This window comes from Lontra canadensis, unplaced genomic scaffold (genome assembly GCF_010015895.1).
Source record: "Lontra canadensis isolate GAN:19392208 unplaced genomic scaffold, GSC_riverotter_1.0 scaffold98, whole genome shotgun sequence".
Lineage (NCBI taxonomy): Eukaryota > Metazoa > Chordata > Mammalia > Carnivora > Mustelidae > Lontra > Lontra canadensis.
In genome coordinates this window covers 6,974,844-7,002,426 of record NW_022631092.1, presented here as the reverse complement: position 1 = coordinate 7,002,426, position 27,583 = coordinate 6,974,844, and the positions used below count along the sequence as shown (strand labels likewise).

The 27,583-nt window shown below is 44.8% G+C and overlaps 1 protein-coding gene across 4 annotated transcripts in view; it reads left to right on the top strand.

Moving 5' to 3' along the window:
• Positions 1–24,975, top strand: part of AREL1 (apoptosis resistant E3 ubiquitin protein ligase 1) — a 42,275-nt gene extending 17,300 nt beyond the window's left edge. Inside the window, exons 2-20 of one of the 4 annotated variants that reach the window (XM_032837287.1) lie at positions 511–825; positions 6,003–6,063; positions 7,186–7,382; positions 8,337–8,574; positions 12,411–12,580; positions 13,030–13,210; positions 13,415–13,662; positions 15,532–15,609; positions 16,663–16,804; positions 16,936–17,057; positions 18,030–18,105; positions 18,866–18,975; positions 19,604–19,783; positions 19,970–20,095; positions 21,446–21,575; positions 21,662–21,720; positions 23,930–24,019; positions 24,415–24,590; positions 24,695–24,975. In XM_032837287.1, the coding sequence (XP_032693178.1) occupies positions 6,048–6,063; positions 7,186–7,382; positions 8,337–8,574; positions 12,411–12,580; positions 13,030–13,210; positions 13,415–13,662; positions 15,532–15,609; positions 16,663–16,804; positions 16,936–17,057; positions 18,030–18,105; positions 18,866–18,975; positions 19,604–19,783; positions 19,970–20,095; positions 21,446–21,575; positions 21,662–21,720; positions 23,930–24,019; positions 24,415–24,590; positions 24,695–24,797 (2,442 nt within the window). In that variant the 5' untranslated portion in view covers positions 511–825; positions 6,003–6,047 and the 3' untranslated portion in view covers positions 24,798–24,975. Of the gene's footprint in view, positions 1–510; positions 826–4,571; positions 4,591–6,002; positions 6,064–7,185; positions 7,413–8,336; positions 8,575–12,410; positions 12,581–13,029; positions 13,211–13,414; positions 13,663–15,531; positions 15,610–16,662; positions 16,805–16,935; positions 17,058–18,029; positions 18,106–18,865; positions 18,976–19,603; positions 19,784–19,969; positions 20,096–21,445; positions 21,576–21,661; positions 21,721–23,929; positions 24,020–24,414; positions 24,591–24,694 lie in introns of those variants that run through there. The other 3 variants (XM_032837286.1, XM_032837283.1, XM_032837285.1) reach the window with 3 other exon arrangements.
• The last annotated feature ends 2,608 nt before the right edge of the window (positions 24,976–27,583 follow it).

Below are 27,583 nucleotides of genomic sequence, written 5' to 3'. Positions count from 1 at the left end.
TTATTTGTCTTTGAGTGGGAGAGAGCGCATGCGCGTGTGCGCACTCAAGTAGGGGGAGGGGCAGAAAGAGGGAGAAGCAGACTCCCCAGGGAGCAGGGAGCTGGACATGGGGCTTGACACTGGGCTCAACTCGGGGCTGGATCCCAGGACCCTGAGACCATGACCTGAGCCAAAGGCAGACAGACGCTTAACCAACTGAGCCACCCAGGCATCCCAAGGCTCACTCTTTAAATCTGTGCCCTCGTTGCTTCTTTTAAAGGATTAGAATCGGCCGACGTGCTGGAGCTTCCTTTCGGGGAGTGACACAGTTAAGGCAGTGAGGTTGCCACTTGCCTTTTTTGGTGGCATTTTAATTGGGAAAGCTTGGTCCAGGTTTACCAGGCCTTGTTTATTTTTCAGGCCCCAGAGTTTCCTCTGCCCATCCTATCTACCTCCTCTTTGTTGTTTTCTGGGCATTCGCTTTCAGAAATAAGCAGCTCTTCCACTGACCCTTTTTTTCTCTGTTGATAGGATCCCAGGACAAGAGAACAGATGCGTCCTTTGGTGGTCGACCGTACCCTGCCCTAGGGAGAAGTCCAGGATAATAGCTTTTGGGGCTATATTTCTCCCCCCTGGAATGCATCCAGTTCGTTCCAGAAATATTGACCCTCAGCTTCTGTGACACATCCTCAATGAATGTCTGATGGACAGACACTTTCCGTTGACCTTGCAGCAATTTTCTTTCCCGTGGAGTTTGGAGGACAAGGTGAATGGTGCCAGAAGTTGCCTGCTTCGGTGCATAGGAGCGTTCCACTTGGTTCTCAGAACATGGGCCCTCGTTTAAAGGTAAGACCATAGACTAGTTCAGATTCACTTGTTATTAAGGTACAGAACATGAACTCAGTGACCAGTTCCTAAGCCTTTCTTTCCAACAAGGGATAGCTGTTGAAGTTGCAGTTAGAATGGATCCCCCCTTCTTTCCACCTCTAGGGCTCCTCTGAGGATGAAGAACTCAATTCTCTGTTTCTGGGAAATGACTTTTTCACATCTGATCTTAATGCCTGGGTTATAACTTATTTAATTTACAAGTTAATTTAAATTATGAACTAATTACAAATCTTTAGACTCCTTAAAAAAGCAGAGAGTTTTAGAATATGTGTGTTGGTCAACTTCCTAACATTCCCTTGAGACAGGCACTTTCAAGTACTCTCCCTACCCCGCCTTTTGTAGGTAATGTGAGCCAAAGCACTGTGGTGTTAAGCAACTTGCCCGGGATCTTTTAGTAAGCAAGTGATATTTCTGCATTAGATAATTGGTACTGCATTCCATTTTCCTTTGTCATGCTTTATTTTTATTTCAAAAGATTTCAAAAAGGGCCACAAGCATTTATCTTTCTAATTTTAACCTCCTGGTGGGACTCCTTGCAGTAAGATTAAGTAATGTTTTTCATACTTTTACCTGTTTTTTTCATCTTCCCTCTTCCCAAATACCTCACTGTCGCTATGACTCCATTCTTTGTCATGATTTAGTGTTGTATGAGAGTTAGAATGATGGGTTTCAGAGTTAGGCACAGAGTTAGGCTTGAGTCTCAGCTCTGTCACTTAGCCAGCCAGGAGGTGTTCAGCAAGTTAATTTTCCAAGCCTAGCTTTTGTGTGTGTGTTTTTTAATCTGTAAAATGAGAATAGTGGGGTTTATTTTACCAAGTTGTTAGGGAGACAATTACTTAGGTTAACACATATAAGCACTTAGCACTTCACCTATGGTAAGTGGCTCAATAAGGATAGGGAGTGAGTATTACTTTACTACTACTGTCATTCTGCTAGCTTAGCAAATCACAGTTTGCTCAGTTGTATTAGAGCAAGTCACTAGGGGCACCTGGGTGGCTCAGTGGGTTAAGCCTCTGCCTTCAGCTCAGGTCAGGGTCTCAGGGTCCTGGGATTGAGCCGCACATGCCTCTCTGCTCAGCAGGGAGCCTGCTTCCCCCTCTCTCTCCGCCTGCCTCTCTGCCTACTTGTGATCCCTTTCTCTGTCAAATAAATCAATAAAATTAAAAAAAAAAAAAGAGCAAGTCACTAAAGAGATGAACTTGAAAACAGAATACTTGTATAGCTAAATGGCGTGAATTAGTATGGCAGAGGCTTAACATACTGCTTCTTTGTGCTTGAATGAGACTCGGGAAGAGTTCTAGAATAATTTTATGAAGAAGAAGTGTGAGCAGCAGAAAGTGGAGGGTGCTATAGAAACTGTTATAGAAAAATAAATGCTCAAGATAAGGAAGAGAGAACCATAAAATCAGATACCACGCCCTGCATGAGAACCAGTGACTCTGGTTTTAGGCATTTGGTACAGACTTACAGAACTGCGGTAAAATGGTAACTTGTGGTCTGAAGAGTTTATAACCCCTGGCTCAAGTGAATGTACTGCCCTTTAGAGAAGTGTTTAAAAACTGTATCAGAAAAGAGGTCCCATCTAGAAAATTCCTGATCCTTAGGCATTCTGGATGAAGGAAGGAACAGACATTGGACTATTGTCTGTTCAGATATTTCATTCATGTTTATTACAATGACTATATGCAGTTATGTTGGGTGCTGTGGGGAATTTTGAAGACTAGTCTTTGCCTAATGTTATTTACCACTCTGAAATGGAAAATAAAACAAACGTGGGACTAATGAAAGAGAACAAGTTTTATAAGATAAATAATAAAGTTATGTGGGAATTCAGAGGGGGGTGGAATTTCTAAATTGAGGCCCAGGGAAGATTTCAGGGAGAGGAGACAAGATTTTCCGTAGACTTTCCGGATAGGAGATTTCCCATGGATGGAGATATGAGAGGGGAATGGATAGTCTAGGCAGAGAAAGTGACTTTTTACAAAGCATGGAGATGGGACGTTTCAGAACTTAGATGTGAAGGTGGAAAGGACTTGAGTTGGGTAGATCATAGGATGAAAACAAGGTACTATGGGAGATGGGGTGAAGAAAACCACTGTGGGTGGGGATGGGAGCAGAGACAACAGAGAGAGCCATGCTGGGGTCAGGAAGAGATTGCAAAATGCTAACAGAATGGAAGTGAAATCTGGAATAAAAGTGATCTGAGTGACAAAGATCAGAAGGTTTGTGACAACATTCAAGAGGAATAAGACAGGAGGAAAACAAAAAAGGAAGACAAGTTCAAAATGTGACCAGTGTAGAGATGGTTAGATACTGTTGGGGAGGTTTTTGAGAGCTACTGTAGAGAACTGGGATACTTTGTAAAGGTCTGATCAGGGGTTAGTAATCGACAGAGCTAATTCCCTGGCCATAAGGACGTTTCCAGGAGAAGAGGTGAGAGTTGTTTGGGAAAAAGTAGCAATAGGTATGCTGAGCTTTAATAATAAAGGGAATTGGAGTAGAAATGTAGACTTGACCTACTGGAAAAAGTCTGGGTGTTCTAGATCAGTGGTGACAGTTTGGCTGAGAAGTAAGTGAATGGGGAGAAAATGGACAAAGACTCAGCAAGGTCGAGCTCGTTACTCCAGCTTCATGAGGATTGAGACTGTGGCTGGTTCCCCCGGCACCTGGCATGTTAGGTAGGTCCCCAGTATTTGTCAGACAAATTATTTTAGGATGAATTTGAACTCTCCATCATAAAAATTTTCAGTCATAAAATTAGAATAGTATGAAGAACTCCCATGTAGGCAGAAACTTAAAATGCAGTAAGGGAAGCCATGCCTTTTGTAATTCTGATGCATTTCCCATTGAAGAAAGTGTGGGCCAGTAGAGAGGTTCCCAGAGTCTCCTACTGGCTCCGACACAAAGGGGTAGTGGTGCTGCTACCACTACTGATAAAAAGTGTCATAATAAGTCACACTGATAGTTCATTGAGTGCCAGGCACTATTCTAGGCTGTTGACATGTGTTAACTCATTTCTTCCTCACAGACACCCCTGCGAGGTACACGCACATGGGCCCCATTTGACAGACAAGGAAACTGGCTGTCCCCAGAGAGATGAAATAACCTATCCATGGTCACACTGAGCAGCAGAGAATGGGTTTGAAGCCAGGGAGTCCATGCCCTCATGCTCTGTATTGTTCTCTTTGCTATAACTGTTTGATTTTAGAGTCCTGATGGTTGTGGGATATTAGATTAAAGGAGACGGCGCCACAGAAACGACTAAACCTCAACCCTTTTTATAGCAAGGAGAATTCTGAAGCTGGACAGGTCACGTACTTGCTGCCTCGGAACTGGTCTGCAGGCCTTTGACTTATAGCTTGTCCACTGCCTCTCTCAGAAAAGGTTGTAGTTGTCAGAGATAGGGCATTGGAATTTTCCCGGCCCTCATGAAATGTGCCGTAAATCTGGCACCGCCTCCTGTTCTTCCAGGGAGTAGGAGACTTGTGACCCCAAGACCTGTAACATCAGCCACATGTACCTTATTTTCTGCCGAGTGTTAGAACTTTGCTAAGGACCAGATTGTCATGTCCGGGATGGGATTGGATGACGTCCAACTGAGGGAGTACTTCAGGCAGTTAAACTGCCAGCGTGGGTTCTACCAAGCCATCTAGGAAGTCATCTGCATCCTGGAAAGTGCAGACAGATGCTTTTTTGAGAGATGAGAGCAGCTTTCAGCATAAGGTCCCAGCAGACGAGATACTTATTTGGGAAGGAGACGCTTTTTTGAGAGATGAGAGCAGCTTTCAGCATAAGGTCCCAGCAGATGAGATACTTGTTTGGGAAGGAGACTCAGTCTTTGTGATCCCAAATTTGGGGTCTCTATATTGTCTCTTTATAATAGATCTTCTGGGAGCGGCCTATATTGACTGTGCTAATGTTCCCTCTGTGGATTTCTTTTCTAGGAGGACTTTAGACACCAGTCGTAATAGGGATTTCTATGAAACGTGTCATGGCCGTTCCTCAAATTAACCAACTGCCTGGATTCCATTGGGTATATTGTTGCTATCAGAGAAATTAAAGGCCATTTTCTGTCTCCCTCTTAAATTTTTCCAGTACAGTTAGATATAAAAGTATATCCTACTTAAGAAAACAAAACAAAACCCCAAAACTTGTTTTGGTCCCTCCCAGATCTGAGCCTAGAAATTTTCAGCTGTCTTGTCTCTAAGTAATATTCTAGTGCTGATAAAAGGTGCTGGGTTGAGCTAATGTTGATGAAACCTTTATATACATTGACTTGAAAAACATGAATTCACTGCATTGTAGGATGGAGGGCTTTTATAGCCAACGCTAAGGTCAGAACTCAGTGATAAGATACCATTGTCAATGTACGTTGCATTTTTCCTTGGTAATACCTTGGTGGTTCAAACAAGTAATGATGATTGAAGTCTTATTCTGGACACAAAGTTAATAACAGTGAAAGTTACCCCTCCAACTCTGGCCCCTGTTTGAGTTGTTCTGACCTTGCCAGGTATCGCTTAGGAAAAATACGGTCTCATCCTTTTGTTTCTGTCCTTGGCCTTTCTGCTGCTTCACAGGACCTGTTAATCTGAGTGGTGACAGCAAAAATGCCTTCTCTTACATTCCCACTGCTTATTATTGGGATAACCTGTGGTTCACTTTAATTATATAATGCCAACATGATGATAATAATACTTGCTTTTAAAAAATCTACATTTGATATAACTATTTCCACTCAGATGAATTACTTCCAGAAGGCAAATAGAAGGGGAAAGTGATTCCATTACCCTCTTTGCTTGCGTTACTTAGCACTACTTTGCATGGGGGAGGGAAACTGTCTTGGGGCCCTGGATCTAAGAAGATGAAAGTCATGTTACTGCATTTTGTAATTAGCACTAAAGCAAGTGGCTGTTTGTGGTATTCCTAGGGTGGTCATAGATTGGAAGTCTTTAGAAGGAGGGATGTAGTCACTGTTTTGCTGAAATTTGTCATAGGGCACCTGTCAGGCTAGAGAGAGAGAGGACTGGGATAGTAAGGCTCGAGCGAGTCAACTCAAGCCATATGTTCTTTGTCTCTCGCTGAGATGGCTGTAAGGAGGAGCTGGAGAAAAAAACTAAACAGGTTTTCTTTTGCAGCTGCAGCTGTGATCCTCGGCTGTCTGTCGGCATTGAAGGGACCTGATGTTTTACGTTATTGGTATGTTATGGAAAGAGCTCTCTCTTATCTTTTTGTTAGGGTTGCTACATCCGTTTTGCCTCCCTGTCTATCCCCTTTCCTCTTGAAAATAGAAATATTTCTCCTTGTGCCAGAATGTACCTTCATAGAGCTGGCAGTGGAATTCATTCATTTGGGAAATATTTATTGAGTAATTCTGGCCTGTGCCAGACGCTGTTTCCGGTTGAGTCAAAGTCGAATAAGGCAAAAATCTGCCTTCAAGAAGTTCATAACATGAATGGGGAGATGGTCAAGGGGAAGAAGAGCTATAATAAGTGAATATGCAGGAGTTTGAGGGAGCCCAGAAGAGGGAACCCCTAATGCAGATGAGAATTGGGGAGGGGTTTTGTCAAGTGGACTAGAGAGGGGAAGACTTTGAAATGGAGGGAATAGAATTCACATCCTTTCTAGGACTCTTGTGAGGGCCTAGCCCATGCAAGAAGGTGGGGGGTGGGCATTGTATGTGGCCCACGGTATAGAGCCAGGGTTGGCAGACTTCTTCTGTAAAAGGCCAAGGAGTAAGTATTTTGGCTTCCCAGGCCATACAGGTTCTGTCTCAACTACTGAATTCTGTCAGTTTAGGACAAAAGCAGCCCTAGACAAAATGTAAGTCAGTAGATGGACCAGTGTTCTAATAGAACTTTATTTACAAAAATAGGCAGTGGATGGGATTTGGCCCATAATTTCCAACCCCTGGTATAGAAGTTCCTCTCTTTGGGGCACCAGGGTGGCTCAGTCACTTAAGCATCTGACTCTTGGTTTCGGCTCAGGTCATGATCTCAGGGTCAGAGGATCAAGCCCTGGGTCAGGCTCTGCGCTCAGTACGGGGTCTGCTTGAGATTCTCTCTCCCTTTCCCTCGCCCCTCCCCCTGCTTGCACACACTCTCTAAATAGATAGATAGATAGATAGATGGATGATAGGTAGATATCTTAGAAGTTCTTCTCTTCACCCTCAGAGAGAGTGACCCAGTATAGTGTTTCTTTGGAAGTCTTGTTCTCTCATCCTGACTTCTTTTAATTTTTGAAAGATGACTGGCCTTTTCTACAGGGAGGAGCTATAATGTGTAACTGACAGGTGGTATGTGTGTTCTCTCTTTCACACAGGTGGAATCACAGTGTCTGTGGTTGCATTCTTCTTCACAATTAAGTTCCTCTTTGAGCTTGCCGCACGCGTAGTCAGCTTCCTCCAGAATGAGGACCGTGAGCGCAGAGGGGACCGGACTATTTATGACTACGTGCGGGGAAATTACCTGGATCCCCGGTCTTGCAAAGTCTCCTGGGATTGGAAGGACCCCTATGAGGTGGGCCACAGCATGGCCTTCCGAGTGCATGTAAGGGAATGTTTCTGTCTCCATACCCATTGGGTTTTCTGAATCACTTGCTTTCCAGAGCCCCATTCAGTCTGTTGGTAGTGCTGGCCTGGAATGTTAACATGTTTCCTTGTTTTTCAGCCATTCCCAGGGACTTAGTAGTTGTTACTATCTGGAAGGGTCATGAATTTCTCAATCACTTTGGTTTAGTAGGTACTTAACTTTGAAGATGTATAAAGTTTAATGTTACTTTTTCAAAAGAAGAAAACTGTCACCAGAAAGAACAGGTGTTACAGATTGGGGGTTGGCAAACTATGGCCTCAGGGGCCAAATCAGGCCCACCTCTTGTGTCTGTAAATATGGTTTTATTAGAACACAGCCACACCCATCTCTCTTCCTGTATTGCCTGTGGCTGCTTTTATACTTGAGTAGTTAACCACAGCTGAGTTGAGTGGCTGTGTGTGACCCACAAAGCCAAAATATCTACCTTCTGGCCCTTTATAGAAAAGTTTGCCTGCCTCCCGCCCCCACCCCCCCACCCCCCTCCACCCAGCCCTGCCTGGTGCTTTAGTCACTCAGCACCAGTGGTACCCACTAACTTACCTTCACATCTGGGTGGTCCACAGTGATTAATATAATATGATAGAATATAATATAAGGGCCGGGTATAAGAGGGGACAGCATTTGTGGTTCAGAAATGTCAAGTTGAAATGGATTCAGCAGTGTATTTTATCCCTGTCTCCTGAACAAGTTAAGAATTTGTTCCTGATTTAATGTTTTCTCTGAGGTTTGCTGTTTCTCTCTGTGTCTGTGAGCAGGACTGTAGGAACAGTGGGTACTGGGATTTGCCAGCTACCTCCTCCCTGCCCACACTCTCTCGAATCAGGTGGGAAACAGTTGTCTCCACCTGCTCACTGATGAGCGCCCCTCGTCTCCCCACCACAGTTATTCTACAAGAACGGACAGCCTTTCCCGGCACATCGGCCTGTGGGACTGAGAGTTCACATCTCTCATGTCGAGCTGGCCGTGGAAATTCCAGTGACCCAGGAAGTCCTGCAGGAGCCCAGTTCCAACGTGGTCAAGGTGGCCTTCACTGTGCGCAGGGCGGGGCGTTATGAGATCTCGGTGAAGCTTGGTGGATTAAACGTGGCCTACAGTCCCTACTATAAGATTTTTCAGCCTGGTATGTTTCCCTTTCTCCATCCTGTCCTTCCTGTATTTTTCTTTCTCGCTTTTTAAAAATACACCTTTATTAAGATTTAATTCACAGGCCACATCACCCTTCCAATTGAAATATACAGTTAAATGGTTTTTAAAGTTCTGAGTTGTAGGGCACCTGGGTGGCTCAGTGGGTTAAAGCCTCTGCCTTTGTCTCAGGTCATGATTCCAGGGTCCTGGGATCGAGCCCCGCATCGGGCTCTCTGCTTGGCAAGAAACCTGCTTCCCTTCCTCTCTGTCTGCCTGCCTCTCTGCCTACTTGTGATCTCTGTCTGTCAAATAAATAAATAAAATCGTTAAAAATAATAATAAAATTCTGAGTTGTGCCACTGGCACTTGGGTCACTTTTAGAGCATTTTCATCAGCCCCAAAAGAAATCTGGGTACCCGTTAACAGTCACTCCCTGTTTCCCCCAAACCTCCCCATCTGTAAGTAACCATTTATCCACTCTGTAGATGTGCCTACTCCAGACATTTTGTATAGGTGTAGTCATAAGACATATGAGCTTCTGTGACTGCCTCTTTGACTTAGCATAATGCTTTGAAGGTTTATTCAGTGCTATAGCATGAATCAGCATTTCCTTCCTTTGTATTGCAGAAGGACATTCTGTTGTGTGGATGGACCACCTTTTATTTATCCGTTCACCAGCTGACGGATGTTTGGGTTGTTTTCATTTTTGGCTGCTGTGACTACTTCTGCTGTGAGCTTTTGTGCCCAAGTTCTCGTGCGGACATACGGTTTTCTTTCTCTAGGAGTAGAGTTGCTGGATCACCAGCCTAGTAAAATCTTAAGGGGTAAGGGTGCTAGAATAGACAAAAGGTAAATTCTTCTGATTTTTTAAGTCTTTTCAAGTAAAAAGCCCTTGACCGGAACTCTGCCCTTACTGCCCATATGTGTTTTCCTTCTCATGGCAGAGTGCCGGAGCCACCGGTATCTAAGAATTGAGACCTCTCTCTTTTTCCCCCCACTCATATCCTTTATGCCAGATCATAGATGCTCACCGACTTTGAAGCCTAAAGGTGTACTCTCTGACTTCTGACCCCGTAGCTGATGTGTTCAGGGTGTTGACCATCCTGTCTGCTCTGTGTGCCCTGCCTTGGCTTCATTTAGGGGGTGTCATTAAGTACTGGCCAGCTTGGTATCCACAGAAATGAGAGGCCTTTGGGAATGTTTTGGAGTCAAACGACAAGAAGAGGAACCTTAAGAAGATTTGTGGGTCTTTGCTTGACAGGTCCTTAGTTTTCTTTCTCTTATCACAGTGGAAGGCTGTGGACAAGGTGGCTCCCAAGCCACGCCCGCTCCATGCGGCCCCTCCTTTCCCTCAGTGACTCGCTCACAGACTTCTTTCCGCAGGAATTAGCTTCACTCCACCTCCTTGCCACCAGTGGAGAACAGTTCATATCCTCACAATATGACTCAGGCTTTTATTTTTAAATTAAATTTAAACTTTTCACTTTGAGATAATTGTGGATTCTCCAGCAGTTTAAAAAAATAACACAGGGGGAGCTGGTATACCCTTGACCCAGTTTCCCCCAGTGGTTGTGAGATCTTGCAAAACTAAAGTATAGTGTCACAGCCAGGCTGTTGACAATGACGCAATCAAGGTAGGAAGCATTTCCATCACCACAAGGATCCTTACGCTGCCTCTTTATAGCCACACATTTTCCCTCCCCCACCCCCTATTTCTTAACCCGTGGCAGCCCACGATTCTCTTCTCCCTTTCTATAATTTTGTCATTTTAAGAATGTTACATAAATAGAACTATATTGGGTGCCTGGGTGGGTCAGTTGTTTAGGTGTCTGCCTTTGGCTCGGTTCGTGATCCCAGGGTCTTGGGATTGAGTCCCGAGCCCTGTGTCGGGCTCCCTGCTCAGCAGGGAGTCTGCTTCTCCCTCTCCCTCTACAGCCCCACGCCCTGCTTGTGTGCTCTCGCTCTCTTTCTCTCAAATAAATAAAATAAAATCTTTAATAAATGGAATTATATTTCACTTGGCCTAATTCCGTGGAGAATCAGCCAAATTGCTGAGTGTACCAGTAGTTGGTTCCTCTTTATTTCTGAGTAGTATTCCATAATGTGAATGTACCCTGGTTTGTTTAACCATCACAGTTGAAGGACATCTGGGTTGTTTTCAGTTTGGGGCTGTTACGAATAAATCTATGAGAATTCATGCACAGGTTTTTGTGTGAACATACGTTGTCAGTCATTTCTTTGGTGTAAATACCCAGCAACGTAATGGCTGGGTCATATGATAGTTAAACACTTAGTATTTTTTTTTTTTAAGGATTTTATTTATTTGTCAGAGAGGAAGCACAAGCAGGGGCAGCTTCAGGCAGAGGAAGAAGCAGGCTCCCCGCTGAGCAAGGAGCCAGATTGGGAATTATCCCAGGACCCTGGTTTCAAGACCTGAGCCAGAGACAGATGCTTAACTGACAGAGTCACCCAGCGCCCCTGTTCTATCAATCTTTAGCTTTTCTTTTTATCCCTTTCACATAGTCTTTCACAAAGCAAAAGTTAATTCTGATGAAGTCAGTTTATTAATTTTTTCTTTTAAGGATCATGCTTTAGGTATCTGAGAACTCTTTGACTAGTTCTAGATCTCAAAGATTTCCTCCTGTGGTTTTTTTTTTTTTTTCCTTAAAGTTTTACGTTTTCTATTTAAGGCTTTGGTCCATTTTTAGTTCATTTTTGTATAGTGTCAAGGTTTTTTTTCTTCTTGTTTTTCCTTAGAGATGTCTAGTTGTTCCAGCACCATTTGTTGAAAAGATCATCTTTCCCCTCTTACATTGTCCTTTTTTTGTGCCTTTGTTAAAGATTGGTTAGGCAGGGGCCTCTGGGTGGTTCAGTCATTAAGCGTCTACCTTCAGCTCAGGTCATGATCCCAGGGTCCTGGGATTGAGCCCCACATCGGGCTCCCTGCTCAGCGGGAAGTCTGCTTCAGCCTTTCCCACTCCCCCTGCCTGTGTTCCCTCTCTCGCTATCTTTCTCTGTGTATCAAATAAATAAAATCTTAAAAAAAAAAAAAAAGATTGGTTAGGCATATTTGCAGGGGTCTATTTCTGGGTCCTCTGTTCTATTCCATTGATCTCTGGGTCTGTCCCTCCATCAGTACTACAGAATCTGGATTACTATGGCTATACAGTAAATCCTGAAATTGGGTAAACTTTTTCAGGATTGTTTTTTGCTACTGCAGAATCTTTCTTTCCATACAAAAGAGAACACTATTTTCTATATCTACACATACTCTCACTGAGATTTCCACAAGAATGGTATTAAACCTGTATATTATTTGGGGAGGATTGACATCATTATAATGCTGAATCTTCCAGTTCATAAACATGGTAACCTCTGACTTTATACAGACCTCTTCATTTCTTTCATTCACATTTTGTCGTTTTCAACATAGGAGTCTTGTATATTTGTCCTTAGATTTGCACCCAAGTGTTTCAGGGGTTTTTGTTTGTTTGTTTGTTTGTTTTGTGTTTTTTTTTAAGCACTTATTTCCGAGTCCTGCCTCACTTGTAGGTTCCCAGTGGGACTGTGGGCACTATGGAACTCTCAGTTCTGTTTCCTGTGAGTCCTTTTCTCATTTTGTTTAGCACCGCAGTGGTTGGAAATTTGTGAAAATGAGTCCCCCAGTTCATTTGAGTGAGTTTCTTTTTCTTTCTTTTTCTTGTCCTCTTAATGGTGGTGTTTATCCCTAGGAATTAGATGGGGCCCAGCTCTCTGGGACTCACTGATTGAAAAGATCTTTGTGGTCAGAAAAGTCCCCCTCTAAGGATTAGATTCCATTGTCTCTTCCAGGAATGGTGGTTCCTTCCAAGACCAAAATAGTGTGCCATTTTTCTACTCTGGTGTTGACCTGTGGACAGCCACACACCCTTCAAATAGTGCCCCGAGATGAGTACGACAACCCTACCAACAATTCCGCATCCTTGAGAGACGAGCACAATTACAGTGTGTCCATTCATGAGGTAAGCAGCTTCCCTTCCTCTTCTTTGCTCCTTCCCTGCCATTCTCACTCTTTCTCATTCACTTGCTCTCGTCTCCGCCCTGACTTCTGTGCTGTCCTTCCTTCATCTGACAATGCCCATCTCATGATAATTAAGAGACTTAGATAGGCTCGCAGACGGGAAAGTTCTTTGTCAAGAGTATATTGCCGGGGCGCCTGGGTGGCTCAGTGGGTTAAGCCTCAGCCTTCGGCTCAGGTCATGATCTCAGGGTCCTGGGATCGAGTCCCGCATCAGGCTTTCTGCTCTGTGGGGAGCCTGCTTCCTCCGCTCTCTCTCTCTCTGCTTGCCTCTCTGCCCACTTGTTATCTCTCTCTGTCAAATAAATAAAATCTTAAAAAAAAAAAAGAGTAAATTGCCATGCAGTAGGGAAAATTCTCAATGTTCAGTGATGCTCTGTTTTCCTCCTACAGCTCGGTCCTCAAGAAGAAGAGAGCACTGGTGTCTCATTTGAGAAGTCAGTGACCTCCAACAGGCAGACCTGCCAGGTGTCCTTGCGACTTACCCTGCATTCTCGCGGCTGCTTCCATGCCTGCATTTCATACCAAAATCAGCCAATCAATAATGGTGAATTTGACATTATTGTCCTAAGTGGTGAGTTGAAAGAAAAGCTGTGATTTAGCCCCGTTCCCAGACCACTTGTTCTTTGTGCGTCTGCATTTTCCTGCCCAGCCTCACACACACTTGCTATTTGAGCTGAACTTGGCTCAGAGTCCTATGGACTAAAGGTCTAGTGATAGGTCATTTCTTTTCTCCCCCGTGTCCTACTTTAAAACCTTATTCCTTGTTATACTTCAGAGAATGAGAAGAATATTGTTGAACGCAATGTGTCCACCTCAGGAGTGAGCATTTACTTTGAGGCTTATCTTTATAATGCTACCAACTGTACCGGCACACCCTGGCACCTTCCGCCCATGCACACGAGCTCCTCCCAGCGCCGGCCTTCCACAGCCGTGGAGGAGGAAGATGAGGACTCACCCTCTGAGTGCCAGACCCCCGAGAAGGTGAAGAAACCGAAGAAGGTGTACTGCTATGTGTCACCAAAGGTTGGACCTCCTGTTCTTTTTTTTTTTTTTTAAGAGTTTATTTATTTGAGAGAGAGCATGAGAGAGAAGGCACAAGAAGGGGGCAGAAGGAGAAGGAGAGGCAGGCTCCCCACTGAACAGGGAGCCCGACGCAGGGCTGGATCCCAGGACCCCGGGATCATGACCTCAGCTGAAGGCAGATACCTAACTGACTGAGCCACCCAGGCAGCCCTGGACCTCCCGTTCCTGTCTCAAAACCCTCCTCCCTGAACCTGCATGTAACCGGCCATTGATTAAAAAAAAACAAACCACGAAGTATTAGTGTGAGAATCAGGGTGAGATCCTTGACTTGGAGGGTTTCTGGGACACTAAGAGAGGCTACTTAAGGTTGAGCAGAAGATTGTGCCCCCTCTTTTTTTTTTTTTTTTAAGATTTTATTTATTTTAGAGAGGGAGCGAGAGAGAAAGAGGTGAGAGGCAGAAGGAGAAGCAGACTCCCCACTGAGCAGAGAGCCCAATGTGGGGCTCGATCCCAGGACCCTGGGATCATGACCTGAGCCGACTGAGCCCCCCCCCAGGCGCCCCTGTGCCCCCTCTTTTGTTGCACCTGTTTGGCTTGGACTAGGTGGAAACTGTCCAGAGAGTCTGTGTACCTTGGTGCTTTAGAGCACCAGGCGCATTCTACCCTTTGCTTGCTCCTGGGAAGATTTTTCAAGGCATGGCTCTTAGAATTTTAAAGAAAGTGGCTTTTGACCATTAAAAATTTTTCACTGGTATAAAAATTACTGTTGGCTTGATCTTTCATTCTGTGCTTTGTGAAACCACAATAAATGCATGTCACTATCAGGCAACAAGATCAGAATAGAGAAATTTTGGCAGAGGCAAGGAGGTGAGCTTCCCAAGGCCACTGAGCTAAGAGGCACTTTGTGTTAGGAATTTTCTTTTTAACATTTGTATTTTGCTTAGTCATTCAGATCTCAGAAAAAAGAGCTCTTGAAACATCCTGTGACGGCTCTTTCATCTCATAACCAAAACAAGAGTTCTGATTTTGTTCTACTTCAAACTTTTCTATTCATTTAAAAATCTAGCCCTACTTTGGACTAGGGGAATGGGAATGAGGGCCAGGGTGAGGTACAGATGAAGCAAGATTGACCATTCACCATGAAGCGACAGCTGTTAAGGCTGATGATGGGTTCGTTGTACCATTTTCTCTCCTTTAGTATGTGTTTGAAATTTTCTTCATGATGAGTTTTTTTTTTTAAATCAAGAAAAAGTCTAATCTGTACATTTAGAGAAGAGTTTTTTTTTAGATTAAAGTTAAAGCTCTCTTTTTCTTTTTTTTAATATAATAGTATAAAGAGACCCTTCTTTATTCTTACATATTTTTATGAACTTTTTTGTTTTAAAATCACACCACCACCTTCACGCACACCCCTGTTCCCCACCTGCTCCCCCTCCCCTGCAGATCCTTGGTTCCATTCTAGTAGGGTTAAGCAGTGGGTATAGGCCACTGGTATTCCCCGTCCATTGAGGAGATCTGAGCAGCACCCAGCTGAACACAGGGAGATTTTGATCATTTCTAGATGAAATGTTTACTCATAAAGTGAAACCCTGATCTCAGACATTTGGAAATGGTAGTAAGACTTGAGTATTGAGATTACGAAGTGTATCTGTATGAAATTGCCTTGCCAGAGTAATATTTTTGATTTGCCTATTTTAAGATCAAATTGATGTTACTGATTTAGTGTTACTACTAAAAAATTATCCTCCTTGTCCGTAGAGGGAAAAGATGATGAGGAATGGATGTAGGGACTCTGATTTTTTAATTACAATACCCAAAAGACCCTTTCTAGTTCTCTTTCACTTCCTTTTCTGTATTTTTGTCCTCCAGCAATTTTCAGTGAAGGAGTTCTACCTGAAAATCATTCCCTGGCGCCTTTATACCTTCCGAGTGTGCCCAGGAACAAAAGTAAGTTGAACCTTACATCTGCTTCATGCTGAGTAGACTTCAACCCTGGAATGTTTCTGCCTTTTCTTTTTTCCTAGAAGGGCTTTTGGTGTTTCTGGAAGTTCTTATCGTGCACACAGGATTCATTGCCAAATAAAGAAAGGGTTTTTTTCTCCTCACAACCTGGCATGAAGGATATAGAAGTTCTAGAAGGGCACATGCCTACAGAAATAGGAATTAGTAGCAAGTCAGAATTTTTCAACAGTTATCTTTTGCCACTGAGACTAAGTTAATGGAGATGGTGTTGGCAGTTCTGGCCCAGGCTTGGTTTCCCAGTGTGCTGAAGTTAACTCTTTTAGAATGAGCATTCTCATATATTAAAAACATTTGTTTTAACTTCTCTGAGCTTTTGGAATCTGAAGGTGAATTGCTTTTCCTCCAGCCAGTCTGTCCAACCTCGTCAGGTAGTCATTTGTATCTTATATATATCTTTTTTTAAAAGATTTTATTTATTTGAAAGAGAGAGAGAGCATGGGAGAGAGAAAGAGAGAAAGAAAGAGAGTACGAGCAGGGGGAGAGGCAGAAGGAGAAGCAGGCTCCCCACTGAGGAGGGAACCCAGCATGGGGCTCAGTCCTAGGATCCTGGGATCATGACCTGAGCCAAGACAGACATTTAACCGACTGAGCCACTCAGGTGCCCCTTTATCTTCTATATCTTTACTACCTTCATCCTCCTTCGGTTTTATGTTAGGAGAGCTGTCCTGTTGCCTGTGATCCTCACTAACTCCAGTTAGTGGAGTTAGTGACTCCACTAGTAGTAACTGTAGTAACCAGTAACTAACTAGTACTAACTAGTGGTAACCAGTAACTCTGTAACTGAAATAATTTTAAGTACAATTGGATCATAGAGCACTTGACATGAAAAACAAGGTGATATACTCCTAGAGGTACTGGCTTAGAGGAGACATGCTTAATTTGTTTATGGTTTGGTACCGAAGGTTAGGGATATGGAAAGGTTTTGCTGGATTTGAGGTTTTATAGGTTAACGCCTTCTTTTTTTTTTTCCTTCATTAGTTTTCGTACCTTGGCCCCGACCCTGTTCATAAGCTCCTCACACTGGTGGTAGATGATGGCATTCAACCACCTGTGGAGCTTAGCTGTAAGGAGAGGAACATTCTAGCAGCCACTTTCATCCGCTCCCTCCATAAGAATATAGGTAAGATTGGACAGGGGTTCGGACAGAAAAGGCAGGAGCCTCAGCCACCCTGGACATCTGAAGATGTGGGGTGGACTGCTCAGATGTCTTGTAATGAGGCTGTCATCATGATGGATCTTTTCGCTCCTCAGGAGGCTCTGAGACGTTTCAGGACAAGGTGAACTTCTTCCAGCGAGAGCTTCGGCAGGTACATATGAAAAGACCACATTCCAAAGTCACCCTGAAGGTCAGCAGACACACCTTGCTGGAATCGGTGGGTAAAGCTTCATTTCCACCGTCAGTGGTCAGGGTTTTGCAACTAGAAACCTCTCCGGTGTTGGGTTATATCCCCCAGGTCATCTTTTATGATCCCCAAATTTCTCTTTAAACATATCTATTAAAGACTGCTCTTCTCTGTGTCTGATTATACTAAGTTTGGGGTGGATTTGTTCAAGACGTATTATCGAGGAGAGAGACTAGTTGACACATTGGCTTTACAGTCTGTACTAAACTAGTTCCTGAACCATCTCTTGGAACCTCTATGTGGGGAAGGGAGAAGCAGTTGTCACAGAGAAGCATTCTTGTTCTTACATCCCTGGAAGAGAAGAGCTCTTGCTGGGTTAAAAGGAAATGATTTCTGTTGTCACCCTGGTCTGATGGAAAAGGAACACCTGATGTCTGTCTGTCTCCACTGCACAGACACTGGCTTGGTTCTTGCATTCCTCAAGAATGAGAAGGCTTGGTCCCTGTCCAGAAAGTGTTTGTGATGTTTGGCTCTGGTAGGTGTGACTGGAAACCCCTTTTCTCAGCCACATTCTCTGTGTGGCATGGCTCCCTATCTGAACGCAGCCCTGTGAATAGAGAGTTCCAGTGGACGCTGCACTTTACTGAAAACCAGGGCTCCTTGGTTCTCTTGCTGACAGCTTACTAATTTGACTCCTTTTATTTCTTTATGTAAGAGTTTTTTCATTAATAAAATGAACATTAAAAAAAAAAAACCACTTCAACTTCCCAACAAAGCAATGGTGTAAAGATGAATTAAATTGTTTTTTGAAATCTTAAATTTCTTCTGGAGATACATGTATTTAAAATATGAAATGATATGATTAAAGTTTATGAATACTGCGTCTCCTCCAAGTACTAATGGTTTAAAGGGACGGTGGCAATGTTCTTGTGTTTTTGTCTTTAACATCCAAGAGATGCCTACCAGTCTTTTGACACTTTCCTTCCCTTCACTGCTTTTCAGTCTCTGAAAGCCACTCGGAATTTCTCCATCTCAGATTGGAGCAAGAACTTTGAAGTGGTTTTTCAAGATGAAGAAGGTCAGTTTTTAAAAGTTCGTGTTGATTTTCTTTAACTCTCTTCCCCACTTCTCCCCTCCTCCTTACCCATTCTTCACAAATCACAAAAATACCCTCCCCTACCCTTAACCCTGCCCCTCCCCCAGCTTATTTTTCCCAAGGAAAAAGAAGTCATGAGTAGAAACAGAAAAGGTGGTATTTCGAGCTTGTAGAGCACAGACACACGGACTGGGAGGGCAAGCTCTAAGAGTCTGGACTGGAAGGGAAAGTAAACTTTGTAGAAGAGAAATGTCCATTTCCTGGGACCTGTGTTTCCAAACTGGGGGGGCATTAACCTAGTGAGTAGAATATCTTAAATCCTGTAATCCTACAGAAAGGGGTGGGATTTTTTTAAAAAAGAGAAGAAGAGGCGCCTTAGTTTAGGTGGCTTGGACTGGGGAGACACGAATGTAGTGGAACGGAAGGAAAGCGGAGAGTGTCAAACGATGAATGAATGAACACAAGCAGTAAGAAGTGGTAGGTCAGAGTCGCTTTTTTTTTTTTTTTTTTCAAGATTTATTTATTGAGAGAGAGCACGCATGTGGCAGCAGGGGGAAGGGCAGAGAAAGGAAGGAGAGAGAGGGAGAACATCCCAAGCAGACTCCCTGCTGAACTCAGAGCCCAACTCAAAGCTCAATCTCATGACCCTGAGATCATGACCTAAACCGAAATGACGAGTTGGACGTTTAACCAACTGAGCCACCCAAGCACCCCCACGTTTTATTTTTATTATACTTTCCAGCTCTGGACTGGGGAGGGCCTCGCCGGGAATGGTTTGAGCTAATCTGCAAAGCACTGTTCGATACCACCAATCAGCTCTTCACGCGATTCAGTGACAACAACCAAGCATTAGTGAGTCTGTGACTTCCCCTGTGGGTGGGCGGAAGATGTCAGTTGTGTTGTACTGGAAGCTCTCAGAAGTATTTGAGGTCATGAAATTGTCCTGGGAATTTGGCAGCCTGTGTCTTGTTCTTAGTGAACCCAAATTAGATTGCCTCCCTCCTCTTTGCCTTTATTATTTCACCTGTAAAATAAGAGAAAATGCAGATAGGTGAGTATTTGGCTAAAACATAGTGTGATGGCTCTCTACTAATTGTTAGGCCACTTTCTCAGACCATACCTCAAGCCATTGAATTCCGTACTAGATCTTTGACTAGGTAGAGGTAGCAGGAGTAGAGAAATAGACCTTGTTTGAAATAAGTTCTGGTTTAGGGGGAAGGCATCACATCATTCTCTGGTTAACTTCCATACTCAGCCAGGGACCACAAACTTAATGTAAGATTTTTCCCCTTACTGAAGTCCCTCTTTGCCCTCCGTCTTCTAGTCACTCTAAATTACTCATGGTAGCTACCAAATAGCTAATGCCATTTAGATGATTCTTTGATTCTAACACTGAAATTCCTGCTCCCTTGCGATAAGAATTGGTGAACTAAGCTTGAAGAAAAATGGCCCAGGGCCTTTTAATCTCTTTCTTTGACAGGTCCACCCCAACCCTAACCGCCCCGCTCATCTGCGCTTGAAGATGTACGAGTTTGCAGGGCGGCTGGTAGGCAAGTGTCTCTATGAGTCCTCTCTAGGCGGAGCCTATAAGCAACTGGTCCGAGCTCGCTTCACCCGCTCTTTCTTGGCCCAAATCATAGGACTACGTATGCATTATAAGGTAAAGTCTTAGGTATACATGTTTTTTTTTAACCAAGGCCTCTGGCCGTTAATTCTGGAATCCCTCTGCTCTGAGCTCATTATTCTTAAGGTTGAAGGGGTAAGTGTTTCTAAACAGTTACAGATTTCATTTCTGGGTAAGAGTAGTTATGTTCTGTTCTGTCTTTCTGTCTTTCTGTCTTCTCAGTATTTTGAAACAGATGACCCAGAATTCTACAAATCTAAGGTTTGCTTCATCCTCAACAATGACATGAGTGAGATGGAGCTGGTCTTTGCAGAAGAGAAATATAACAAATCAGGCCAATTGGAGAAGGTGAGAAAGAGAACCAGAGCCTGTGGGTCCCGTGGTTCCCAGGCTCCTCTAGAGCAGGGCTACCTGTTGGAGCTTTCTGCAGTGATGGAAATGTTGTCTATCTGTGCTGCGTTTGAACACCCAAAATGTGCCTGGTTATTCACCAAGTAACTGAAGTTTTCACTCTGTTTTATTCTCATTAAATGTAAATAAGCACATGAGGCTAGTGGCAACCATATCAGGACATTGCATCCCACATGTGATGATCTTGGCCTGTATGATGGCGCAAAAGATACACCATTTCTGCTTTCCAGTATAAAAAGAACTGAGTGAAAATCAGGTGTCACTGCACAAGCAGCTTTAGAAGGGACAGAAACTTTGTTTTTCTCAACTTCAATGGTCATGATATAGTTAACTCCTATTTTAACACTGTGCTTATATATTTCTTTGGCTTTTTTACTAGAAAATTACTGGCCGAAAATATTTCTATTTTAATTTAGTTTAATTTAAACATTTTTTTTTAATTAAAAAAATTTGGGGAGGCCCAAAACATGTCTGATGCAAATTTGGTTCTGTTTCTGTTTTGGGGTTAAATAGTATCAGATGATTATGATGACTGTAAAGTTGCAGTATTATTACCACTGAAAGTAAAGTAGCAACGACTAAAAAATTGTGAGCACTGATACTATTGGTACTGATAATCACATGACCTCTGTGAACACATTGGGAAGATAAAAGGAACAGTGATTCCCATCTTAGAATTTCTGAAATCTTTTTTTTATAAAGATTTTATTTATTTATTTGAGAGAGAGAATGAGAGAGAGTGAGCATGAGAGGGGGAAGGTCAGAGGGAGAAGCAGAGTCCCTGCTGAGCAGGGAGCCCAACGTAGGACTCGATCCTAGGACTCCAGAATCAAGACCCGAGCTGAAGGAGATGCTTAACCAGCTGAGCCACCAAGGCACCCAGAGTTTCTGAAATCTAAAAAGACTTCTTCACTACTTACCTGGCCTTATTTATTCTCAGATAAGTTGGTTCAGGGGTCTAAGAGATTAAGGTCACACGGGGCTTAATTTTGGATCATTAGAGCTGTTAGAATGTTGCAAACAAGGAACCATGACATCTTCTCTTGCATCACCACAGTTTGACCTGGTCAGAGACGACTCACTCCAATACCCTGGTAGCCAGTGGACTAGGCCACAGTGGTGGGACGGCTGAAGCTTAGTGTCTGTGTAAAACCAGATGTGTGGAGATGGTGAATGTGCAGCAGAAACTCATGAGTGAGGCTGGGTTCACAGGAAGTACTGGGCAGGTGTCATCTGATCATCTCCCATCCACAGCTTCCCCCCTCTGTCTTTTGCCTCTTCTTTCAGCTTGTAGAACTCATGACAGGTGGAGCTCAAACCCCAGTCACGAATGCAAATAAAATCTTCTATTTAAATTTATTGGCCCAATATCGACTGGCCAGTCAAGTGAAAGAGGAGGTGGAACACTTCCTAAAAGGTGAGAGCCCATCTACTCTTGGCCTTGAGAAAAAAACCCTCTATCTGTGGTATGGGTATGGCTTTAACTCAGCCACTTTGTTTCAGGCCTGAATGAGTTGGTCCCTGAAAACCTTTTGGCTATATTTGATGAAAATGAGCTCGAGGTAAGTGGTTCCAATTACAGGATCTCCCCCACCCCCAACCCATTCTTGACGAGGTATGTGAGTGTGCCCGAAGGAACCAGCTCGTTACACCTCCTGTTGTGAGATGCGGTGGGAAGTCCTTCATGCAGGAGGTGGTTTCTCTTTTGTCACTCTTCCATGCATTGTTCCTTTCTCTAGCTTTCAGAACATTAGAATGTGAGCATTAGGAACCAATTAACTAATTATTTTTGAGGAGTAATAAAAGTCATTTATTCACCCCTGGGGAAAAAAATATATGTTTATAAAAAATCAAATCCAAAAAAAAAAAAAAAAGTCATTTATTCATCAGTATTACTGATACTCGTTGAAGAGTAAAGAACATTGGTATTGTGTACAGTCCGTGTAAATCCTGTGACATTTAAAGTTGATTTAGGGGAATAATAGAATTTATTTTTTCAGGGACTATTTATCAAGTATCTCTTATAAGACATGGACGTTTGAAGCACCAGGGAGCCAGTAATGAATAGGACAGAGTCCCTGCCCTCATAGAGCTATGTTCCAGGGAAGGAGACAAACCAAAAGATGTGATATATTTCAAAGTTTTGGGCTACGACACTATACAGTCAATATATTCTTATTGCAGATCCTGTAACAACTGCAAAATGGACCAAGGATGGTGAATACCATTCTGTAATTATCAAAATAGAAGTTGTGGGCAAAAAATAAAATCAGGAGGTCATTGATCTGTTGCTCACAAATGGTACATACTAGGCAAGTTATTGGTTCCGACTTGCCACAGCCTTTATGAGGAGTGGTTTATGAGACTGGTTCCTGTAAGGAGACTCTTCCTCAAAGAAAAGAAAACAGAACAGTCGTTTCAGATGGCCTTATACAGTGTTTATTCTTATTAACGGAACCAGCCTCAAGAACAAGAATCAAAGTTGTGTGTGATTTTCTTCACATGTGTACCTTCAGACATGAAATTCAAGCAAAATGAATGTTCCATCTCTTACTCAGCCTCACGTTTCCACTAGACCTGTCACCTAGTGCTGGTATTTTCCAGGCTGAGGAACAGCTACTGGTGTATTTTGGTTTATTATGAAGCATAACCTTCATGACGATTTGTTAAAGTGAGGAGGAAGGACGGACACGGTCTCTCAGAATTGTTCCATACCCCACTCTTACTCATTAGCTTAGGGTTCTTTTCGAAGGAGCCAAAGCTCCTCAGGCTTAATTTGGGCTTTTCTTGTCTCTTGATGAGGACATATCATTCTTTAGAGCTGTTGAACGAGCATTTGCAGTCTGCTATGTCACATGCTGGATCCAGAACCAAATTAGGACATCAGCAAGAGGTTCAGGCCTCTGATAGCATTCATTTCTCATTTTTTGGTGTACTTTTTTAATTCATCTGATCAAGTAGAGGCACGGCTGAAGGGAAGTTGGTAAAAGTTCAAGCCACAAAAGAAGGATGGATGCTGGGAAATAGGAAAGGCCATCTGACAAATTCAGAAATGGAGCTGGGGATTTTCATCAAAGGGAAGGGGCCTGCCTTTTTTTCCTGGTATTCCCAGGCCATGTATAGAGCAGACTCAGTAAATACTTGGTTCTCTTTCTGTCTTTTGTTTCAGTTCAAAATAATCTACAGCAGTAGTTCTTTTGTTTTGGGGGGTTTTTGAAGATTTATTTATTTATTTTAGAGAAAAAATATGCATGAGCAAGGGGATGGGGCGGAGGGGGAGAGAGAGAGAGAGAGAGAGAAGCAGACTTCCCACTGAGCACAGAGCCTGACATGGGTCTTGATCCCATGACCCTGGGGTCATGACCTGAGCTGAAATCAAGAATTGGACACTTAACCTACTGAGCCACCCAGGCGCCCAACCAGAGCAGTAGCTCTTAGTTAGAGGTACACATTGGTAACCGGAAACGTTCTCAAAGTACACAAGTTTCAAACCCATTCCTAGAGATTTTGATTCAGTGGGTCTGGGGTAAGGCCACGGACATCTGCATATTTTTTTTAAAGCTGGGTGATTTTTACCACACTGGTTAGGAACCATTGGCCTGTTAAAATTGATTTTCCTAACACAGAGTTCTGGCATTATGATCTCGCCTTATGGTCTTTTTCCTGGTGTTTCCTTTATTCCATGTTTTGCATGTTAACATAAGTAGTTTTGACTTTATATTGGGTGTTTGTCCCCCAACTGTCCTAGTAACGCCCGACTATCTTCTCCAGCTGCTGATGTGTGGGACTGGGGACATCAGTGTGTCTGACTTCAAAGCCCATGCAGTGGTTGTTGGCGGCTCGTGGCATTTCCGAGAAAAGGTAAGTGGGCCAAACTTCTTTTCCCTGGATTTGTGCCACTTTGCAAGGAAAAACTTTCAGAAGAAAATTGCCAAGGAGTCAGATAGGCAGACACATCAACTGGGGAGAAAATGGTACACAAGGGAAAGACAGGTGGTTGTCCAAGCAGAAGGGAGCCCTGGTCCCTAAGGGCTGTTGCTCCAGCTGCCACAGGAACGGTACGTTAGAAAGGTAAAGGAACAGAGCCAAGCAGTCAGGGGCCGCCCTGCTGATGGTGTGACAGTGTACATTCCTGGAGTTGTCCACTCTCCCCGTGGCTACCCGGGTCCCCCACTTCCGGCTCTCCTCCTCTTCCCCCAGAGTCCAGTGCTAGGCTGCACACTGAGCGCGACCCCACCTTGTGCTCTCCCTGCCAGGTCATGAGGTGGTTCTGGACCGTGGTGTCCAGTCTGACCCAGGAGGAGTTGGCTCGGCTGCTACAGTTCACAACGGGCTCCTCTCAGCTGCCACCCGGAGGTTTTGCCGCCCTCTGTCCCTCGTTCCAGATTATCGCCGCCCCCACCCACAGCACGCTCCCGACTGCACACACGTGGTAGGTCCCACGCCGCCAGGGCACCCTCTGGAGAGGGAGGCTCTGCCAGCCCTGGCCAGTGTTTCTGGCGCGTGAGTTCATCGCCTCTCCCCTTGCTCTTCCAGTTTCAACCAGCTGTGCCTCCCCACGTATGACTCGTATGAAGAGGTTCACAGGATGCTGCAGCTGGCCATCAGCGAGGGCTGCGAGGGCTTTGGCATGCTCTGACCACTCCCCTGCCACGTGCCCCCGGCCCCCGTGCTTCCTTGAGCACCTGGGTGCACGTAACACCGTGAGAACCACCGACCCCAACACCGCTCCGTCGGCCAGAAGCTGCTGCCTGCTACCCGGTGTCTGGAGTACTTGCTCACCTCCCACCGGGTCGCTGCCTCACCGCGCCCTCTGCATCCCCGCCCCCTCCCCTTCCCCACCCCCACCCCCCCACGCCCCCGCTCCTGAGGAGAGGACCGTGCTGCCGTCACTTCAGTTTGTTCTCAGAAGATCTCAGGACCGGGAGCGGATTCAGGAGCGGAGGGCGATTACACAAAGGGCTCGGCTTTCTTAGAAGGCTCCTATGCCCATGGCCCATACACGTCCCTCTGCAGCCCTCACTGCTTGCCCTGCGGGGACGTGAGTCCCTCCTGGGCACAGGGCGATCGCCTCTCTCACCAGAAGCCGGGAGGAGCACAGATGGCAAGTGGCCTACGTGCGCAGTCTTCATTTTTGTCCCTCTGCACCATAGCAGGCTCAGGCCATGGCTCTGGACTACCTCTAAGTGGGGGACTGATGGCACAAAAGGATCTTTTTCTGTGGTGTCAAAACTGGAAAAGGAACTTTTTCCCTGAAGACATTTCTGGAAATGATCATTAATCCATAAAGAACTCTCTAAGCTTTTTCTTGAGTTTGAGCCAGTGAGAAAAACAGACCCAAGAATGTGAAAGATAGCTGGGGCATAGCTTCCAGTGCTGAAAATGATTTTCCTTTAGGGCATGTCTAGGCCTATGGCCGGCTTGAAGACTACTGATGTTTGTCCCTGAGTTTGTTCTGTACACGGAGGTTTGGCTGGGCCTGGCCGCTTACCTCCAACTTCTGCAGCCTGCTAAGAGCTAGGGATTCTTTAGCTTTCTACGGAAGAAAATTTTTGTAACAAGGGTTTGGGAGTAGTAAGAAAAGCACGTTAACAATCCCTGGCTCTCTTTGCCTGGTATTCTCTGGCAGTACTGAGGCAAGGAAAAAGGGACCAGTGGTCAAGCTCGGTCACAGGTCCGTGGGGTCAGGGACTGGGGACATGCAGAGAGAAGCTGTGTCTGACAACAAACACCCAGCTGCCCACTAACTTCTTTCCGTGTCTAAGTTGCCAGCAGGAGCCCCGGTGGAGGGAGGACGATCTCGTAGATTCACTGTGACATGGTGATTGACGAGAACCCGCAGCAGGCCTTTGCAAAGTCACACCACCCTTTTTCATGACCATTTGAATGCAGACATTTTCAAGACTCAAAATCTCATCAACTTCCCAAATATCTGTTTTTAAGAAGGCTTTGCTACAAGCTACCATTCTCAACGGGGCATTCAACTCTGAGAATACTACAAGCCATCTTTACTGCCAAAACCAGCAAGCCTGCAGAGTCCAGAGGTGAGGCGGGACCTGTGGCCATGCCTCGGCCTCCTGGAAGCCTGTCTGAGCCCTCCTGTTCCCAGGGATCACGAGGAACCAGCCCTCCTGAGCTGCTCCCACCACAGCCTGACCTCACTCCTTCGCAGTTGTCATTTGTCCTTCTTGGCGTGGGTGCTGACGTCACTCATTCTTGGGGTCAGGATCCAGCATCAGGGCCTCGACATCCCAGCCAGGGCCCTCCATGCCACACAGTCACTGCTGTCCTCAGGGACCAGGACAAGGTGCTGCTGCTTGCCCCAGTGTTTTCCCATTGGACAAATACAGGCAGGTTTTGTCATCACCCTGGAAACACAATGTTGCCCCTCGAGCCTCGAGAGGGGTTTCCAGCTGGGGGCACAGGGGCTGGTTCTGCTGTCTTTGGCAGTTGCCCCTCTTCTGGATTCTGCATTCTCCCCTCCAACAGCCCTCTAGAGACCGATGCTGGAGCTCGAATTGATTTTCTTGTCAAGATCTGTCGTTTTCAGCTCTAGTTGTAGCACTTTTCGGAGCATCCTCAGGGCCACTGTGGCCCAGCTGCGGCAGCTCGCAGCCCCGTGGTTGCCCCCCAGCCCCAGGGGCTTTGCTGAACAAAAACCCTTCAGTACTGTTGTGGTTTTCTATTCTTCCAGTGTACTCTGTCTCCTAAGTCTGTTCCAAAGCATCTTTGCTCAGTTTGGCCTTTTCCTTTACCTTTTCTTCTAAGTCTGCTTTGGTCCCAGCCAGTTTGCGGAAAAGGTACGACATGTCAGAGAGAAGGAGGAACACCTGTTACTTTTACTTCTCGAGCAATTGTGAATCTCATCTTTCTTATTTTGGCCACTTCTTTTCTTTATGCCCCAGGGGCCCAGGTACTTGGGGGGCCAGGTAAACGCCTGGCCTTGTAGCGTCTTGGAAGGAAACCAAGCAAGCACCGAGGGAACACCAAGGAGAGCATCAGCATGTTTTCTAGAGACCACGCGCTGCTGCAAATCCGTCAGGCCAGGCAAAGGGGCCAGACTGCTGCAGTGATAGTGTAAATATTTTGTACAGTAAATAAATCGATATTGGAAAGGATGAGGAGCAAGTGACTTAACTTTAAGTGGCGGTTTAGGGCCCCGACTGGAGGCGGGGAAGGAAAAGAAAGATTTAGAAATGTTTTTGCATTTCCCCAGGTGATGCCTTCAAAAGCCATGAACTCAGGGTAGAATCTACCTGCAGAGCCCTGGCCCACCCTGGGCTTCTCACACTTTCATCCTTCCTCACTGCTGTCCCTGATGCCAGGCGGGGCCACAGTGCGGGACACAGGCTTATGCTCAGCTCCTGAAGAAGAAACCAATTTGGCAAGAGCAGAGGATGTCTGCTCTCCTGAGTCTTTTCAGTC